Raw genomic sequence first — 19,990 nt, forward strand, 5'->3', positions numbered from 1 at the left:
GCCTGGGTGACGGGAGTGAGACTCTATCTCAAAAACAGGAGAAAAAAAAAAAAAAAAAAGGGTGGCGGGGGTGAAGAGTATTTACCAAAACAACCTGTCTTTATTAATTAGTAAATAAAAAGCAAAAAGTTTTATCCCATTATCACCAGGTTATTTTCAATATTATTAGAAGAAAAAGCTAGGACCAGTGGCTAATGCCTGTAAGCCCAGCACTTTGGGAGGCGAAGGGGGAAGGACTGCTTGAGCCCAGGAGTTTGAGATCAGTCTAGGCAACACAGGGAGACCCTGTCTCTACAAAAAGAAAAATTTTTTAAATTAGCCAGTTATGGTGGCATGCACCTGTGATCCCACCTACTTAGGAAGCTGAGGCAGGAGGATCACTTGAACCCAGGAGGTCAAGGTTGCAGTGAGCTGTGGTTGTGCCACTGCACTCCAACCTGTGTGACACAGTAAGACCCTGTCTCAAAAATAAAGAGGCTAGGCGTTGGTGGCTCATCTCTGTAATTCCAGGACTTTGGGAGGCCGAGGCAGGCGGATCACTTGAGGTCAGGAGTTCTAGACCAGCCTGGCCAACATGGTGAAATCCCGTCTCTACTAAAAGTACAAAATTAGCCGAATGTGGTGGAACGCCCCTGTAATCCGTTACTCAGGAGGCTGAAGCAGGAGAATCGCTTGAACCTGGGAGGTAGAGGTTGCAGTGAGTCAAGATGATACCACTGCACTCCAGCCTGGGAGACAGAGCAAGACTCCATCAATCAATCAATCAATACATAAATAACACAGGTCAAATAGTTATTTACAGATGAGGAAATTAAAAGCTGAAAAATTTAAGAGAAAACAAAAACCTTAACAATAAACTGAAGACCTGGAATTCAAACCAAATTCTTTTTTTAAATAGAGATAGGGTTTTGCTATGTAGTCCAAGCTGAGCTCAAATGATCCTCCCACCTCCGTCTCCCAAAGTGCTAGGATTACAGGTGTGAGCCACCATGACCGGCCTCAACCCAAATTCTAAATCTAGTGCCTAAACTATATAGCCTGTGACAGAACCACTGCTCTGTATACTTAATGGCCAGCGTGGTACCTCTTTGAAAAGCAGATTCCTAGGCTGGACTTGGTGGCTCATGCCTGTAATCCCAGCACTTTGGGGGGCCGGGGCAGGTCAATCACCTAAGGTCAGGAGTTCAAGACCAGCCTGGCCAACATGGTGAAACCCTGTCTCTACTAAAAATACAAAAATTAGCTGGGCGTGGTAGTGGGTGCCTGTAATCCCAGCTACTTGGGAGGGAGGGGCAGGAGAAATCACTTGAACCCTGGAGGGGGAGGTTGCAGTGAGCTGAGATTACGCCATTGTACTCCAGCCTAGGCGACAAGAGCAAGACTCAGTCTAAACAAAAAAAAAAAGCAGATTCTTAGGCCCTACCCAAGGCCCACACAATGAGGAAGCAGGGAGAGAGGGTCCCCTCAGGAATCTGTTTTTTAAACACCTTACATGGGTGAAAATGCAGTGTTTCTGACCATCTTCGAGAAACATAAATGTAAAGGGACGATATATAAGTTTGAAGAGGTGAAACCAACTGGTATCTGTAAAGTTCTTTTTCTAAGTACTAAGTGATCTTGTAACACATGAGCAATGAGAAGATCAAATGCATATCTAACTTCTTCCTTCCTCCTTTTGATTACCATCCACTCAGGAGCCTACAAGTCATAGACAGAGGAAATACTCTTAAGTGTTTGGTAAAGACACCAATAACAACCAAGAAGCAATAGCGCAGACAGGTTATTTTACCAGGGTTCTGAAATTAAACAACTCATTCTAGTTCCCTGTACTCAAGACTGACATGACACTTAATTCAAGAAAAATCTACTCTCTCTCCCATCAAAACCTAGAAATAATTACATTTGACACTGTTAAAAACATTTTTGGAACTCTTAGAAAAAAGATCACTACATCAATATACTCAAGAAAATCAGTTTTGTTACTTTTTGGAAAAACTTTCATCTAAAAATACCACTTGATTTTATTCAGAATTGGCTCACTGACTTCTATTTGCAGTAGCCATAATTAAGGCTACTCAAAATCATGTACCACAGACTGAGAATAGCTCCAGAAATCTTAAAGAATGCTGGGAGCAAAGACAACATATTTTAAGACATTTGCCAGATGAGTTTTTAATTATAGCCTAGCCTAAGTTACCCACAAAATTCTAAGTGATGCTGTAACATTTCATTTGATTTCAATCCCATGGTAAAGCCTTGACACTGTATTAAAAGTAGCAGTTGAACCTATTTGGTTTAAGCAACCCTTTTAATACTAAAGAGTATGTGTTCTCCCCCACGGAGAAGTACATACAGGTGTTTATGGACAAGTAAAAGAACTTCTCTGGTTTATAGTATCTGTTCTGTGAAAGCATTCTGACTAGAGAGATAAACACAAATTTTTAAGTTATTTAAACAAACTGATATGCTATAGATAGATGGTGTTTTACAATGGTTTTTTAAAAGCATGCTTCTCTTAAAATGAGAGGTAGTATGGTAGAGTAGTTGCAAGCATGTGCTTTCTGGAATCTGCCTACTATTTACTAGCTCTCTAACACTGAGCAAGTTACTTCTTTAAACCTCAGTTATTCCCACTTTACACATAAGAAAATATCTACTTCACTGAGTTTCTATGAAGATTACATGAGATAATCCAGGTAAAGTATTTGTATACTGCTTGGCACACTGTGTTATTTTAATAAGAGAATTATTGGATTAAGCTACTTTAATTTGGGCTTCACTATGAAAAGGCTCTTGGCGATCATTTGCCCACAGTTAAAGATGGCAACTTGCCTAGCCAAAGGTAACATTCTTAAGATGAGATACAGACATATTAACTTTCATAAGAATTTTCCTTCTTTACATAGACACTTCCTTGTTCAAACTACTAGGTGTTTTCTAGCTTACTTTTATTCTTACAGAAATCAGCTAAAAGTTATAACCCGAGACCTCTAAATTAGACCACTAAGTTAAATAAAGCAATAAAGGGAAAGCAAGTCACTAACAAGAATAATTTCCTTACACTTAGCTTTTTAACTGAACTGTAAGACTGACTAACAGTACATGTTAAATCCTTGGTTTTAAGAGGATAAAGAGAACAGGTGGTAGTGTGGTAACTATGGCCTAAAAATTAAAGCCTAGACCATATCATTATGAACTTCGTGCCATGCCAGGCACAGTGGCTCAGGCCTGTACTCCCAGGACTTTAGGAGGCCAAGGTGAAAGGATCGCTTGAGCCTAGAGTTCAAGACCAGCCTGGGCAACAAAGTGGGACCCCATCTCTACCCCCCACCAAAAAAAAAAAAAAAATCAAAAATTAACTGGTCACAGTGGTGTGCACCTGTGGTCCCAGCTACATGAGAGGCTGAGGCAGGAGGATCACTTCAGCCCAGGAAGTCGAGGCTGCAGTGAGCCATGTTTGTGCTACTGCATTTCAACCAGGGTGATGGAACAAGACCCTGTCTCCAAAAACAAACAAACAACAAACCTTATGCCAATGTTTAGAGAACTTTTGAACTGATTGAAAATTTATGGGTTGATTATTCTGTAATGACCGGAGACTGAGCTGCTTCATCCACTGGTAACATTTCAAGGAAAAGCATTTTACAATCCGGGAAGAATCTGACATCTAGTTCAATCCCATCTTCCGTTCAGGAAGCTTGTATTAGAAGGACTGACTGGAGGTGGTGGCTCACACCTGTAATCCCAGCACTTTGGGAGGCTGAGGCTGGTGATCACTTGAGGTCAGGAGTTTGAGACCAGCCTGGACAACATGGTGAAACCTTGTCTCTATTAAAAACACCAAAACTAGCCAGACGTGGTGCCAGGCACCTGTAATCTCAGCTACTCCACAGGCTAAGGCATGAGAATTGTCGAACCCAGGAGGCAGAGGTTGCAGTGAGCCAAGATCGTGCCACTGCACTCCAGCCTCGGCAACAGATCAAGAAAAACCTTAGGTCTCAGAACAGTCAACTATTACATAGTATTTCCCCCACTCAAGAATTTAACAGACAAATTTCCCCATAAATACATTATGGACATTAATTTCTATGAAAAATTAATATGGGTAAAGACTGTATAGTGGAGAAATGGTCCCTCATTTAAAGTCAACTACAGATCATTTAGCTTGAATGAAATATAATTTTAGAAAAGACTTAGTTCCAATAATTTTGTCTATAAGGAAACAAAATGGAAAAAAAAAAACCAGCCACAAACCACCTAGACATACTAAAATAAGAATGAATGCTCAGATTCTTCAGGTATTGCATATCATCTTTGGTCTTTAAAATATATTTAGTTAAACTGTCATATATCAACTCCTTTCCCCCATACTGCTATTTGGCAGCAGCTGCCTGATAGTAATGGATAAGGCTGGGTCAAAAGGAATTTATCAATGATTTGTTCTCAAACTTGAGTATGCATCAGAGTCACTCAAAGGACTTATTAGAACACATACTGCTCAGCCAACTCCAGGACTGATTCATCATATGTCTGGAGTGAACCCAGGAATTTGCATTTGTTTTGTTTTTAATTCTGCTTTTTTTTTTTGCGGGGGGGGGTAGAGATAGGTTCTCACCATGTCGCCCAAGCTGGAGTGCAATGGCACAATCTTCACTCACCACAACCTCCACCTCCTGGGCTCAAGCCATCCTCCCACTTCAGCCTCCTGAGTAGCTGGGACTACAGGTGCACACCACCATAGGTGGCTGAGTTTTTTTTGTAGAGACCGGGTTTTGCCATGTTGCCTAGGCTGGTCTCGAACTCCTGGGCTCAAGTGATTTGCCTGCCTTGGCCTCCCAAAGTGCTAGGGTTACAGGTATGAGCCACTGCACAGGCCAAGAATTTGCATTTCTAACACGTGGTGCTGATGCTCCTGGCCAAGGACCATTATTCTGAGAATCAATGAACTAGGGCAGTGGTTCTCAACCATGGCTAGACATTAGAATCATAGGGAATTATTATCACAGGGAATCACAGGGAATGAAATAGAATCACAGGGAATGATTAGAATCATTAAAACTTTTGAAGACATCAATGCCAAGGAGAGGGAAGGGGGCACCCTCAGAAGGATTATACTAGAAATTCTGTGCGGAGAGGTCTCATGCACCGATTATTTTGAAAACTTCCTAGACAATGTGTAGCCAGGGTTGAGGAACACTAGTCTAAGTAATTAAAATGAATCTAAATAAAATCCACTGAAAGCAGATGCTTCTTATATACAAAAGCAGGATAAAGATTTTAGCATTTGTCTGCTGATAGAGCAGCCAAATGATGAGTACAGATAAAATTTGGCAGGATAGCCTAAGTTGTTGACATACCTATGGTTTAACTCAATAGAAGTTGCATGTGTGCTTTTTGCTTTAAATGCCAGGCAAAGTCTAAAGCAAGTCTTCAGGTCATACTTGCAATTAAATATTTATATAAAATGTTGACCTCTGAAGGCAACATACAAGCTGGCTACTATCAATTATATATACCATGTCTGTGCTGAATCACAATATCGCATATTGGTTAACTCTTGGGCTCTGGAGTCAGACAGTTTAATAGATGTGACCCTTGGCTAATTATGTAATTAATCCTTGGTTTCCTCATACGAGATTTAATGTAGCTAACATTATAGTCATGCTAAAGATTACGTAGCATCTGTGTAAGAAGTTATGCTCAGAGTCCGGCACATAAGACAACATTCTCTAAAATATCATAAGCTATGCCACAGATATTATTAAAAACACTGATGGAATGACTGCCCTTCAAGACCACTACTTCCCTCAGTCAACATCCTGACTCTTCATCAATAGCTTCAGGGTCTCTACTTGCAAGACTGCTGTCAGTTTTGTGAATTTAGATGTTTAGGGCCCTTAAAAAATGTTAATCTTAACTTTTAATATCTTAACTACAGAGAGGATAATTGATGGGAATACGCAACATTGAGGAAGCTATAAAACTGAACAGTACACACTTACTAAAATGAAACAAGAAAATCTGATGTTGTCTCCCTTTTTTCTTTTATATTAACCACTTAATGATTTATAATTGCCTCTATTACCTTAACATTTTGCTTAAGTCCTCCTCCCTTTTCTGTTCAAAATACCACTAGAAACAAGAGTTTTCATTCAAGTATAGTCTCTCTCCAGCAACCAGGGTTTGGGTAAGGGGAGGTAGTTCTCACGGCCAAGTTGTATGTGCCCACTAAAGGAGTGGTTTTAAAAATGACTTAAGAATTCCTTGAAATCTAGATCTCTAGAGTTTAAATTTAATAATTCTACTGTCAAAGTTCTCCCTGTGTACTGATTAGGTTGAGTTCTACTAAAACAAGGGTAAGGACAGATAAGTGACATAGAACAGCAATCCAGAAAAAAACTTATAAATATCTACTTTGTACATGATGTGAACCCAATGTTTGCTTTGCACTATCTGCATAAAGGTGTGAACCACAAAGTTGACAGCTTAATGTAGGCCTTAAGGCTGACAATCGAATATTCACAAGAAACCTTCAACAATTCAGGAAGGGTGTGGTGGCTCACGCCTGTAATCCCAAAACTGAGGCTTGAGGTCAGGAGTTCCAAGACCAACCTGGCCAACATGGCGAAACTCCATCTCTACTAAAAACACAAAAATTAGCCGGGCGTGGTGGTGCACATCCGTGTCTCAGGAGGCTGAGACAGGAGAATCGTTTGAACCCGGGAGACAGAAGTTGCAGTGAGTCAAGATCACACCACGGCACTCCAGCCCGGGCCATAGAGCAGAGCCGTCTCAAAGAAACAAACAAAAAACAATTCAGCCTATGTTCACCAAGAAATCTATAGAAAAGGACCATTTACAAGCAACTAGTAAAACTCAAATTTTAAAACATTTCAAATCTCTTAACATAACCTGTTTTTCATGAACTTAGTGTTTGTATCTACAATTTTTGAAGGAAAAATGGAAATAAATTAGGAAACAAATTATTTCAGTTATATTTTAGAATTACATCTTCTACTATATCTTAAATTTTTTTGGTTTGGTGTTTGAAACTCCTCTACCTAAGAAGAAACATCATAAATCTATAATGGCTATCATTCTTCATAGACTAAAAATTGTTTTTAACTCTGCTCTGACTGGAGTAGAAGTTGAAAATGCAAGAGAATATCTATTTATCTTGGCCTAATTCAGCAACGAATTCTGTTTTAATGAAGCTTCATTTCAAAGACTGATAATCTCGTCTAGTAATCTATTAGATATGTAGATTACTATAAAAAATAGCTTTTAAACAGCTCCATTTTAACTGACAAACATTGCGTACCCCAGAATAATTCCAGAGGCAGGTTTCTTTTATCTCATGTACAATACATCTCCCTGCTTTTGCTAAATGACAGCTTGTTCAAACTACACTCCTACACTCAGAGGTTTGGAGACACAATTGTGCACAGGTTTTCCAAATAATGCTTATCACTCTAGAAGAAAAATGAAAAAGTAGTTCTTTGAGAGAAATACCATAAAGCCATAAATGCAATAGGATGGTAACCTATAAGTACTTAGAGCCTATTTAGTTAAAGTACAAAAATGTGACTTTGAGAGACACTGGCTTAGAGGTAAAAATGACATGCTGTCGTTAGAGGTCATCTAATACAATTACTAACTTCATAGATTCTCTTTGCAGTGCATCATCTCCAGTAAGTCTTCCCATCTATGGCTGAAAACGGCCAATGCTAGTTTACTGGCTACTTCTCAAGGCAGACCATTCTCCATCTTCAGAGAGATTTGACTGGTAGGAAGTTTATTTTATCCTGAAACTTCCCTTCTGTGTTATACAGAAATTTCTTCTAAGAGCTTTTAAAATATGGGAGCTATCATAATCCAGGTCTTTCAAGCTAAGTATTTAGTTTTTTTTGGCTACTCTTCACTGTAGTTTTACATTTTGAGTCCTACTCTGAACATGCACCAGGTCCTGATGGTATTGTTTTTAAGGCATGGGAGTTGGAGGACAATATTCCTAGTAGGGAATAGCCAGTCCAGTACAACAGCAGCATCATCTGGTTTGTACTAGGTATCTTACTTCTAATGAAACTAGCCGGGTGCGGTGGCTCACACCTGTAAATCTCGCACTTTGGGAGGCCAAGGTGGGTGGATCACTTGAGATCAGCAATTCAAGACCACCTTGGCCAACTTGAAACCCAGTCTCAAATAAAAATACAAACATTAGCCAGGTGTGGTGGTGCATGCCTATAATCCTAGCTCCTTGGGAGGCTGAGGCACGAGAATTGCTTGAAACCAGGAAGTGGAGGTTGAGTGAGCTAAGATCGCACCACTGCACTCCAGCCTGGGCCACAGTGCAAGACTCTGTCTCAAAAATAAATAAATAAAATAAAGTAAAACAGGTTTAGAGCATAACTATATGACGACCACATTCTATCGACTCACTTGGAGCTTACTACTCAATAAAAAATCTGGCCAGGTGCAGTGGCTCATACCTGTAATCCCAGCACTTCGGGAGGCTGAGGTAGGTGGATCACCTGAGGTGAGGTCCGGAGTTCAAGACCAGCCTGACCAACATGGTAAAACCCCGTATCTACTAAAGATACAAAAGTTAGCCAGGCGTGGTGGCAGGCACCTGTAATCCCAGATACTCATGAGGCTGAGGCAGGAGAATCGCTTGAACCTGCAAGGCAGAGGTTGCAGCGAGCCAAGAACGTGCCACTGCACTCCAGCCTGAGCAACAGAGCGAGACTCTGTCTAAAAAATAATAATAATAAAATAAAAAATCTGTGTATTACTACTGTTAGGCTATATCAACTTTCTTCAATGCATCCTCCATTCAAAGAAGAACTTGTTTGATGACTTACTGAAATCAACATGTACTTCATTATATTTTATAATTCATTTTTCTAATGATCACGAAGAATGAAACTTTAACAAGCTTTGTATCACATCCATATCGGGCTCGGGCTCATAATGATTCTTTTATCCAGGAGCTTATTTATTTTATACATCTCATTTTATATAGTTCTTTCCTCCTTTTAAAGAGGTGACATTTACCTGTTACTAAGCTTCTGTTATCCTTCATTTTTCAAAGGAAGTTCAGCTATCGTATCTTTAAGTTGCCAGCATTGAAACATTTAATTCCATCACGTAAAATTATTTAGGGCAGGTAATTTTAGTCTTTTCACACATGTTGGATTTAGATTCCCCTTTACTTAACATTCATTCCAACTGACAAAAAAAGCAGCCAAATATATGCTAAGGTACTGTGTTTTGCGCTCTAAGATACACCAAACTGAAGTGTAGGTCCTATCCATTAGATAGTCTTACTTCAAAAGCAACTTTAAGAGCCCCTAAAACTGTAAAATTTAATAAGCCTTAGTTCACTATTTAAAGTTCCTTATTCTATGTCTATGTTGTACCATTCTGCATAATATTATTTGCCAAACACTAACACTTATTGGCCAGAATCAGATACAAGGTAGTAGTTTTCCTAATTATTTCTCCCCTTTCTACAACAAAACTCAAGAACTTAAAACATTCTACTGACTTACCTCTTTTGACACAGCATTTATAAACCCAGAGACCACTAACTATTAATACACCAACTTCAACCCCTTTCTACCCCAGCCTCAGTTCAGTTCTGGCCAATTCCAGATCTAAATACTCAGATAATCGTTGGTACTATTACCATCTACCATGTCAAGTAAGCAGTGTTGGCAGCTTAACCACAACCACAATAAGTACCAGAAAAGTAAAGATTAAAGGGATCTACTTTTGATTCATTTCCAGATATCCTGGAAATATGAATACTGAAGTGTTGTTACACTGTTTTGTGGTATGAAAAATAATAACCATTCTAGGATTTCGAACTCGTACTTGATAAGAATTTGGTAGCATAATATTTTCCATACATATTAATTTATTACTTGATTAGTGACTTAAGGTCATTTAGTGTGTTTAATATATTAAATCTGTCCCAACAGTAACTTTCGTACTACAATTTTTTAAATGGGTAAAGACAATAGTTTACTGTCAGAATCTAAACCCTCAAGACAAGTTCTTAATACCACTTCCATCCTAACAGTTTAAAACCTATTTTGGGCCAGTCGTGGTGCCTCAGGCCTGTAATCCCAGCATTTTGGGAAGCCAAGGTGGGTGGATCACTTGAGGTCAGGAGTTTGAGACCACCCTGGCCAACATACTGAAACCCTGTCTCTACTAAAAAATAGAAGAATTAGCCCAGCGTGGTACCAGGCACCTGTAGCCCCCAGCTACTCAGGAGGCTGAGGTAGCAGAATCGCTTCAGCCTGAAAGGTAGAGGTTGCAGTGAGCCAAGATCGCACCACTGCACTCCAGCCTGGGTGACAGAGCAAGACTCCGTCTCTAAACAAATAAATAAATAAATCTTATTTTCTTGGGGAAGTGGGATTGGGGAGCGACTGATAATCAATATGAGATTTCTTTTTGGGGGGCTGTTCTAAAATTAGTTTGTGGTAGTACGTCAAAAACAACGAATTATACTCTTTAAACAGGTAAACTGTACATAACTATCTCAATAAAAAGCTGTTTAAAAAAAATTTTGCACTGGGCACAGTGGCTCACGCCTTTAATCCCAGCACTTAGGAAGGCTGAGGCGGGAGGATCACTTGAGTCCAGGAGTTCAACACCAGCCTGGACAATATAGTGAGACCACATCTCTACAAAAAAATTAGCCGGCCAGGTGTGGTGGCTTACACCTATAATCCCAGCACTTTGGAAGGCTGAGGCGGGCCGATCACCTGAGATCAGGAGCTCGAGACCAGCGTGGCCAACATGGTGAAACCCCATGTCTAGTAAAAATACAAAAATTAGCCAGGTGTGGTGGTGCACGCCTCTAATGCTAGCTACTCGGGAGGCTGAGGCAGGAGACTAGCTTGAACCTAGGGAGGTGGAGGTTGCAGTGAGCAGAGACTGCACCACTGTACTCCAGCCTGAGTGACAGAGTGAGAATCTGTCTCAAAACTAAAATTAAAAAAAAAATTAGCCAAGCATGGTAATACATATGCCTGTATTCTCAGCTACTTGGGAGGCTAAGGTGGGAAGATCGCTTGAGCCCAGGAGGCGGAGATTGCAGCGAGCCAGGATCACATTGCTGTACTCCAGCATGTGCAACAAAGTAAGACCCGGTCCCCACCCCCAACCCCCCCAAAACATACACATATAGATGTCACTCTAATGCTATTACACTACATATTATAAAATACAGTTTCCAAAATACTGTTAAAATACATATCAAAATACCTAATAGAGGCCAGGTGCAGTGACTCACCCCTGTAATCCCAGCACTTTGGGAGGCCAAGGGGGGCAGATCACTTGACGTCAGGTGTTTGAGACCAGTCTGGCCAACATGATGAAACCCTATCTCTACTAAAAATACAAGAATTAACCAGGCGTGGTGATATGCACCTGTAATCCCAGCTACTTGGGAGGCTGAGGCAGGAGAATCACTTGAACCCAGGAGGCTGAGGTTGCAGTGAGGCGAGATCGTGCCATTCAGCACTCCAACTTGGGCGACAGAGAGAGACCGTCTCAAAAAAAGCCCACCTAATAGAGAAAAAGACAAACAGAAACCCATATACCCTAAATTAAGCCAGTATTATGATACTGAAAAATAAACCACTTAAGAACCAGAGATAATCGAGAGCTAAAAGGCCCTTTAAATTAGAGTACAACCACCAAAACCAGAAAGTAACAAATGAACATAACCTCTAAAGGATTTCTTCAGAAAGACTATTTAAAATACTCTTGAAATAGAAGGCTTTGGTTTCTACAAATGAAAATATGAATAAAGTCCTCAATAGCTTGAGCACTTACTCATCATACTGGATATGGTAAATAACGTCTTCATCAGCAGCAACAGAGTTTGAATTAGACGTAGAGGGTACACTGTCCAATTTATTTGTGTTCTCTTTGGATTTATGCTTTATATTTCCATTAGTCCTTTTACAAGAACTGCCATTCTTCAGTGGAGTTTTGCCACGTGACTGTCCATCAGAAGCTCTAGTAACACTATGTATGTGTGCTTCAAACCAAGCACCAAGGCCGACATCTCTGGCATCCACCAATTCATTTACCTAAAAAAAGTTTAAAATCAGTTAATGAAGCTTAATTTTGTCTATTGCTTCAAAAACCTTAATATAACTCAAGTTATTTGTGGGTTATCATGGTAAACAATATTTGCAGCTACTCATGTTTAAAGTGGTTAATAAGATTAGATCAAAACTATTCTTTCCGATTTGTGCTATCTTAAATCTACTAAGATGAAAACTAACTTTCCTTCTGATTTCCTTCAATGAAATAGGTGTTTTCTTTACGCCTTACTGACGTATACACTAGACTTTTGAAAATATAATTCTTATGTACCTAAGAGTCATTCTTGCAAGTCATCCAGTAAGAATGACACTAATGAAAAGCCAGGACTTTAAGCTAATATGACTAATCTGTTCCATTAATTTCTTCATAATCCTAAAGATAACTTACACAGTCCAACCAGAAAACAGTAAAGTATTAAAAAGAAAACAAAACTTGAAACTGAGAGAATTATGCACAATAATAAAAAAAGAGTCTAATGAACCCAACTATACAAAATGGTGAAGTTCGATCACTAGTTAGTAACTCACTAGGCAAATACATTTATCTACCACCTCAAAGAACAAAGATAAAATATAAAAATGAACAGGGCTGTAAGACACAAAATGGATGTAGTCAAGTCCAGTGGCTGATCCACAACTAACCCATGCAATCTGACAAAAGGAAGGAGTATTAAAAAACAAGTGTATCAGAGAATTAAGAGTTATGAAATGAAAGGTTAAAAAAAAAATCCTCTCCTTTTAAATGCTGTTTAAAAGATCAGGCCAGGCATGGTGGCTCACACTGTAATCCCAGCACTTTGGGAGGCCAAGGCAGGGGCGGATCACTTGAGGTCAAGACCAGCCTGGCCAACATGGTGAAACTCCGTCTCTACTAAAAATACAAAAATTAGCCAGGCGTGGTGGAGCATGCTTGTAATCCCAGCTATTCAGGAGGCTAAGGCAGGAAAATCACTTGAACCCGGGAGGTGGACGTTGCAGTGAGCGGAGACTGCGCCAGTGCACTCCAGTTTGGGCAACATAGCGGGACTCTGTCTCAAAAAGAAAAAAAAAAAAAAAAATGGCCAGAGCCCTTTCAGGACAATAACCAAGGGAAATTCCTTCAACTTTCTAAGCCCTTAAAAAGGAAAAAGTGAAATCAACACAAGATCACTATTTCATCAGGTTATCTTTTCCTTGAAGGTAGAAGACACCACTCTTAAGGTGTCTAATAGATGGCATACCTTGTGGGAGAAGTAAGTTAAATATTAGCATGCCAGATATTATGCAAGGTTCTTTACTTAGATATGTCTAACCCTAACAAGTTTAATTCCTGTTTTACAAAATACGGAAACAAAGGCTCTGAGAAATTAACTTCCTCTACGTTAAAGCTAATGAAATGTAAGGTTAGGATTTGAAGACATCTTGACTTTGAAGGTTATGTTCTTGCCATCATACCATGAACCTTGATATAAATGACAAGACAGGTATACAGGAACTTCAAAGGTAAGTGAGGAACTTAGAAATAAGTTACTGAAAATATAAAAAGGTTTCAAACCACAAACTGACAGAGGGTAGAAAGAATACAGACTAAACAAAAACTATCAACTGTCACTACCAGAAGAGGTACATTTGACCAAAGGCAGTGTATGTAATAAACACGGTAGCAATGAAATAGCTTGAAAGACATAAGGTTTAATATTACACAAGAATGAACAGTTTAGGAAAAAATAAAAACCTAAGAGCCAACCATGCTGGGTATGACAAAGAATCAGAGATGGAGCATGTTATACATTATATAAATTAATTCATGTATTAAATAAACATAGGCTCATTTCTCCCATACTAGTCACTGACAAATTTAAAGACATTTAGTCTCTTGTAGACAACACAGTAAAAATGAAAATAATCCATGTTAAGGTCCATCATACTTGGGAGAATAAACTGCGGTTACTACTCTGTTGCAGCAAATCAAAATGTAAGTTTCATATATTACTATAAAAATATTGCGTAGCAGAGAATGCAGCATATAGTTGATACTAAAATGGTAACAGCAAAAACACATTAAGCTATATCAACCTTACTAAGGAACACGAGGTGGCACAAATGAAGTACTGAATGTGCCTATCAAATGTAAGATACTAGCAGGCAGATCTAATAGCTGGCTACCTTAACATCTAACAATAAACTAAAGTTAACAGAAACCTAAATTAACCTCAAAATACTGCCATTGCTTGAACATCAACACATAGAACATATCAGCTCACAAAGGTAGGGCATTCTTTGAATATAGTAAACCTAGATTTACAACTGGACACAAGAATTTTTTTTTTTTTTTTTTTTTAAGACAGGCTATCTGCTGCCCAGGCTGGATGCAGTGGTGTGATCACAGCTCACCGCAGCCTCCTACTCCCGAACTCAAACTCCTGGGCAGCTATGACTACAGGTATATGCCACCACACCTAGCTAAAGTTACTTCTTGTAGAGACAGAGTTTGCTATGTTGCCCAGGCTGGTTTTGAACTCCTGGCCTCAAACAATCCTCTTTCCTTGGTCTCTCATAGTGCTGAGATTACATGCACAAGGCACCCTGCCTGGCCAAAAAAAATTATCCTACTAAATATAGTAAGTATCCTACTAAGTACTGCTGTGAGTAACCACTCACAGAAATGCATATAAACTGGGTGGGGACAGAAATGCTCTTAAATTAAAAACTTTCTGCACATTGGATAGACATACTAAGTCAAGCAAAATTTGAATACGCCAAGATGCATGCAAGATGTTAAAGCTGTGTTATAAAGCCTGGATTTTAAAGGCAGTTCAGAGGAAAAATACTTAGGCCTGTACGATTAATATGAACACAGAAGATCCTGCCATGGTAACTAAGTAATCTAGTACAAATTAACAACTGAAGTAATTAGCTAAAGGAGTAGCAAAATAGCAGACAAGACAACAAAAGAGGAAAACAGAATTTGCCTATGTGGGAGCATCTGAATTGTACTCATGAGATTTTAATTTACTGATGTAATTAAGTGACAACATGGAGAAGCCAATGCCACTGAAAGAAGAATTACTCATTTCCCAAGAGAAGGAGAAATAGGAAAGCATTACGTTTGGTCAGGAGGAAAGCACTAGGTTTGGACAGGAGGCAGAGGGAACTGGGGAAAATTAGGGCCTGGAGCCTTTATTGTGTTTTCCATGGGAAAGGCAAGGCAGAGGAAACAAGATGGCTAGTTTGAATTATGTCAGTGGGCTTTGGATTGCAGGGGTGGCCTCTAGTTGTTTGGTACCTGGCCGTGGGTGATCAGGGCGGAATATTGGCTTGGTGTTTAAGAGTTAGATAAGGGAGGTAGTTAAGTGCATGGACTCAGGATTAGATGTTTTGTATATGAAAGGCAGGCTCACTGATCAGCTGTTTACTGTCTCCAGGAATAAGCTAGCCCTAGGAAGAAGGGCAGTCTCTGCTTAGCCAGTAAGGCCCCCAAAGATGTCAAAACATCATAAAATATACAATTATTTTTAAAAGATTAATATGGGGAGGAGAGGAGTTGAACTAAAAAGCTAAAAAAAAGTTTAAGCCAACCACATAATTCTACACTTAAGAGCTGCATTTATTCACATCAAAGATATAGCCACATTAGGGGCCAGGCACGGTGGCTCACGCCTGTAATCCCAGCAGTTTAGGAGGCCAGGGTGGGTGGATCACCTGAGGTCAGGAGTTCAAGACCAGCCTGGCAAACATGGGGGAACCCTGTCTCTACTAAAAGTATAAGATTAGCCAGGTGTGGTGGTATGCACCTGTAATCCCAGCTACTTGGGAGGCTGAGGCAGGACAATCACTTGAACCCAGGAGGTGGAGGTTGTAATGGGCCAAGATTGTGCCATTGCACTCCAGGGCAAAAAGAGTAAAACTCCATTTCAAAAAAAAAAAAAAAAAAAAAGCCACATTTAGAGAAAAAGTTTCCCCTGTCCAAATATCTAATATTTTTAAAACCTGAAGTATGGGAGGCAAGGAGCAATCACTAAAATAAGAAAATACCAACAGCAAATATTTGATGGTTTTACTATATGCTAGGTACCATTTGTTTTGCAGAAAACACTCCAGCTCTGCAGGTAAACCTAGGTTCAAGTTCTTCACCTATCACCCACTAGGTTTAACCATGAACAAGTTACTTAATTTGTCCCAGCATCTTGCAGTGTATTTAAAATAAAGTGAGAAAATTCATGTAACGTGCCAACCCAGCAAGCATATAGTACACACAAATGAAACAACTGTCTCCTTACTAAGTATATAAGTTCAGTGTTAAGACTCATTAAAATTCAGAGTATAGCCCGGGTGCAGTGGCTCATGCCTGTAATCCCAGCACTTTGGGAGGCCGAGGCAGGTGGAGCACCTGAGGTCAGGAGTTCGAGACCAGTCTGGCCAACATGGCAAAACCCCCATCTCTACTAAAAAACACAAAAATCAGCCAGGCGTGGATCCCGCCACTATACTCCAGCCTGCATTGACAGTGCAAGACTCTGTCTAAAAGAAACAAAAACAAAAAAAACACAAAACCTCAGAGTATAGTCTTATTACCATACTGCTAGTAAACATTAGCAGTTTACCATTACATACTTTACCTCCTTTAATTATAATACAAAATAATTCCCATTTTCTAATGAGGTCCAGACATGAAATACATTTGCTCAAGAGATACACAGGTAAAATATGTGGGAGTTAAGCTGAGAATACAGGTTCTCCAACTCTGAAAATCGTTCTCTCATTGTACCATCTTCCTTTTTTTTTTTTTTCCTGAGACAGTCTTGCTCTGTTGCCCAGGCTGGAGTGCAGTGGTGCGATGTTGGCTCACTGCGACCTCTGCCTCCCAGGTACAAGCAATTCTCCTGCTTCAGCCTCCTGAGTAGCTGGGATTACAGGTATCCACCACCATAGTGGCTAACCTTTCATATTTTTAGCAGAGATGGGGTTTCACCATGTTGGCCAGGCTGGTCTCGAATTCCTGACCTCAAGTGATCCACTTGTCCTCCACCTCCCAAAGTGCTGGGATTACAGGCATGAGCTACCATGCTTGGCCCCATCTTTCTTTAATCACAAATTTTAAAATGCAGGGCTGGGTGTGATGGCTCACACTGTAATCCCAGCACTTTGGGAGCAAGTGGCAGGAGGACTGTTTGAACCCAGGAGTTCAAGACCAGCCTGGACAACATAGTGAAACTCTGTCTCTATAAAAAACTGAAAATTAGCTGGGTATGGTGGCACAGACCTGTAGTCCCAGTTACTCAGGAAGCTGAGGCAGCAGGATCGCTTAAGCCCAGAAGGTTGGGGCTGCAGTAAGGTATGATCATGCCACTGCACTCCAGCCGAGTGACAGAATGAGACTGTTCAAAAAAAAAAGCAAAAGCAATATGGTTCCATTTACATAAAGTTCAGAAACCAGAAAATTAGGGATTAGGGTTGAATAAATAAGTTAAAGATTATTAATAGGTTGTTAAAGGTTAACATTAATAAGAAAGTAAAGAACAAAGAAATGATTACCATAGAAGTCTGGGTAGCAGTTACAACTAGGGAAGAGGGAGTTATAATCAGGAGGAGGCACCTGGTAAGTTCCTGGGAGTACTGTTATTCTATTTCGTAACTTGGATGGTGTTTATAGACAGTGATCGTACTCTTTGTATTGTCTAACACATTTCATAATCAAAAAGGTAAAACATCAAGAACTGTACTGTGGACAAAAGAAATAATAAGATATCAATGATAATTCTCCTCTTTCCAGTACTTTCTATTATACAATGAGCATAAGAAAACATGTAAGAAGTTTAACAGTGCCATATGCTCAGCTAAACTGTAAAGGCTTACCATCATCATTCTAAACAGTCATCATTTAGGCCAGGATGACAGCCATTTGAAAGTACGATCTTTCTGGCATCATAAAAAGCTTCCATACACAAAAACCAAAATTAAAACCAACTTAGGTTCGAACGTCCATCTTGCTTCAGAAAATTAGTTCCCAATCTAAACCCAGTGTGATTCAATTTATGTATGGATGGACCCAGCCTCTGTACAATCTTTCATAGGCTCTCCATATGTAGTAGTTGTATCTAGTTTCTTACAATAACATATGAAAATATCTGAAACTGGTTAAATATTGCTCAGTTATCAAATAGAGCAAAATAATGATATTGGGCAATAAATAACTTCAGATTAAAATTTCTCTTTTTTTTGAGATGGGGTCTTGCTCTGTCGCCCAGGCAGGAGTGCAGTGGCACGGTCTAAGCTCACTGAAACCTCCGCCTCCTGGGTTCAAGTGATTCCCCCGTCTCAACCTCCCAAGTAGCTGGGATTAGTCGTACGCCACCACAGCTGGCTAATTTTTGTATTTTTAGTAGAGACGGAGTTTCGCCATGTTGGCCAGGATGGCTGCAAATGCCTGACCTCAGGTGCTCTGCCTGCCTCGACCTCCCAAAGTGCTGGGATTACAGGTGTGAGCCACTGTGCCTGGCCTAAAATTTCATTTTAACATACTGTTTAAATATTTACCTATGCCAGTTTTGAATAAAGTTAATTTGAAAATTCATCTTTTGTACCTGCTTATCATGATGTTCAAACAATATTTCAGTCAGAAGGAAAAGTCCAAAAATGTTTGCTCATCTATAAAGCAATTTCAACTATAGAAAGCTCTACATGTATAAAAAATATATTTTTACCAAGTGGCATAACCAAGAATTCAAGACAAAAGCAATACAATGCCCAATTTTTAAGTGACTTATAATCAACTTAAAAGTTTTTATATATTAACTACTCAGACTTGCACTATGGAAAATACAAAAAACCCAATGCAAATTTAAAACAAACCAATTCAGGCCAGGCACAGTGGCTCATGCCTGTAATCCCAGCACTATGGGAGGCCGAGGCGGGTGATACCTGAGGTCAGGAGTTCAAGACCAGCCTAGCCAACATGGTGAAATCTCGTCTCTACTGAAAGCACAAAAATCAGCCGGGCATGGTGGCGGGTGCCTGTAATCCCAGCTACTCAAGAGGCTGAAGCAGGAGAATCGCTTGAACCCAGGAGGCAGAGGTAGCAGTGAGCTAAGATGGCTCACTGCACTCCAGCCTAGGCAACAGAGTGAGATTCCATCTCAAAAATAAGCAAATCATTTCAAAAGTAGCAGCTTCTAAATGGTTTTCAGTTTAGTCAACAAGTCAGTATGTGATAAAAATTCTGTGAAGGCAGAATACCGATTACAAACATATGCTAGATATCCACCTATTTATGGAATAAACTATCCAGAAATATGTACTTCTATCTGAAAAAAATAAAGGCACCAGTCAAAATTTCAAATACCTATGACAATTACTAAGGTTCATCCCCCAAAAAGTAAATAAATCTACAGTAGCTTCAACTAAGATTAAACACAGCTCTAAATTTATTATTGTATGAACAGCAACCTTCTGAGAATTTAATTACTAGATTCCAATGTGCTCCTGAATGGGGAAAGGGCGCCTTAATGTAAAATTTACTTGCCAATTTGTATAACCAAGCAGCAGCTGAACTGAAATTTGAAACCAGGTCTCCTGGCAAAGCTCAAGTCTTTAACATCTATACTAAATAGTAATAGGAAATAGAAGAGATGTCAAATAGAGTTTAAATTCTGTAGTTCACAGCCAAAGCACTAACACTGAAAATAAAAAGCAAAGACCTGCTGAGAGAAGTAATTTCTCGTGATGCTCTTCCGAATAAGATTGGGGAGGGAAGAGGAAGGAATAGTGGAGTATTGAGAAGTTTGCTAAACAGAAATTTAAGTTGACCTGAACTGCTGAACCTTGATTAATCTCAGATGTGCAGATACATTAAACTGGCCCTCCTTTGAAAGCAAATTCAT

At 39.6% G+C, this 19,990-nt stretch overlaps 1 protein-coding gene across 3 annotated transcripts in view; it reads right to left on the reverse strand.

Annotated features, from left to right (window-relative positions):
• Positions 1-19,990, reverse strand: part of UHRF2 (ubiquitin like with PHD and ring finger domains 2) — a 93,831-nt gene that overhangs the window by 60,954 nt on the left and 12,887 nt on the right. For all 3 annotated transcript variants that reach the window (XR_008504530.2, XM_054500811.2, XM_054500812.2), the window contains exon 3: positions 11,854-12,113. Coding sequence is in view for 2 of the 3 variants with exons in the window: in XM_054500811.2 (XP_054356786.1) it covers positions 11,854-12,113 (260 nt within the window). In the remaining variant the exon portion in view is untranslated. The remainder of the gene's footprint in view (positions 1-11,853; positions 12,114-19,990) is intronic.

The sequence above is a fragment of the Pongo pygmaeus genome, chromosome 13 (assembly GCF_028885625.2).
Source record: "Pongo pygmaeus isolate AG05252 chromosome 13, NHGRI_mPonPyg2-v2.0_pri, whole genome shotgun sequence".
In the NCBI taxonomy this organism is placed as follows: domain Eukaryota; kingdom Metazoa; phylum Chordata; class Mammalia; order Primates; family Hominidae; genus Pongo; species Pongo pygmaeus.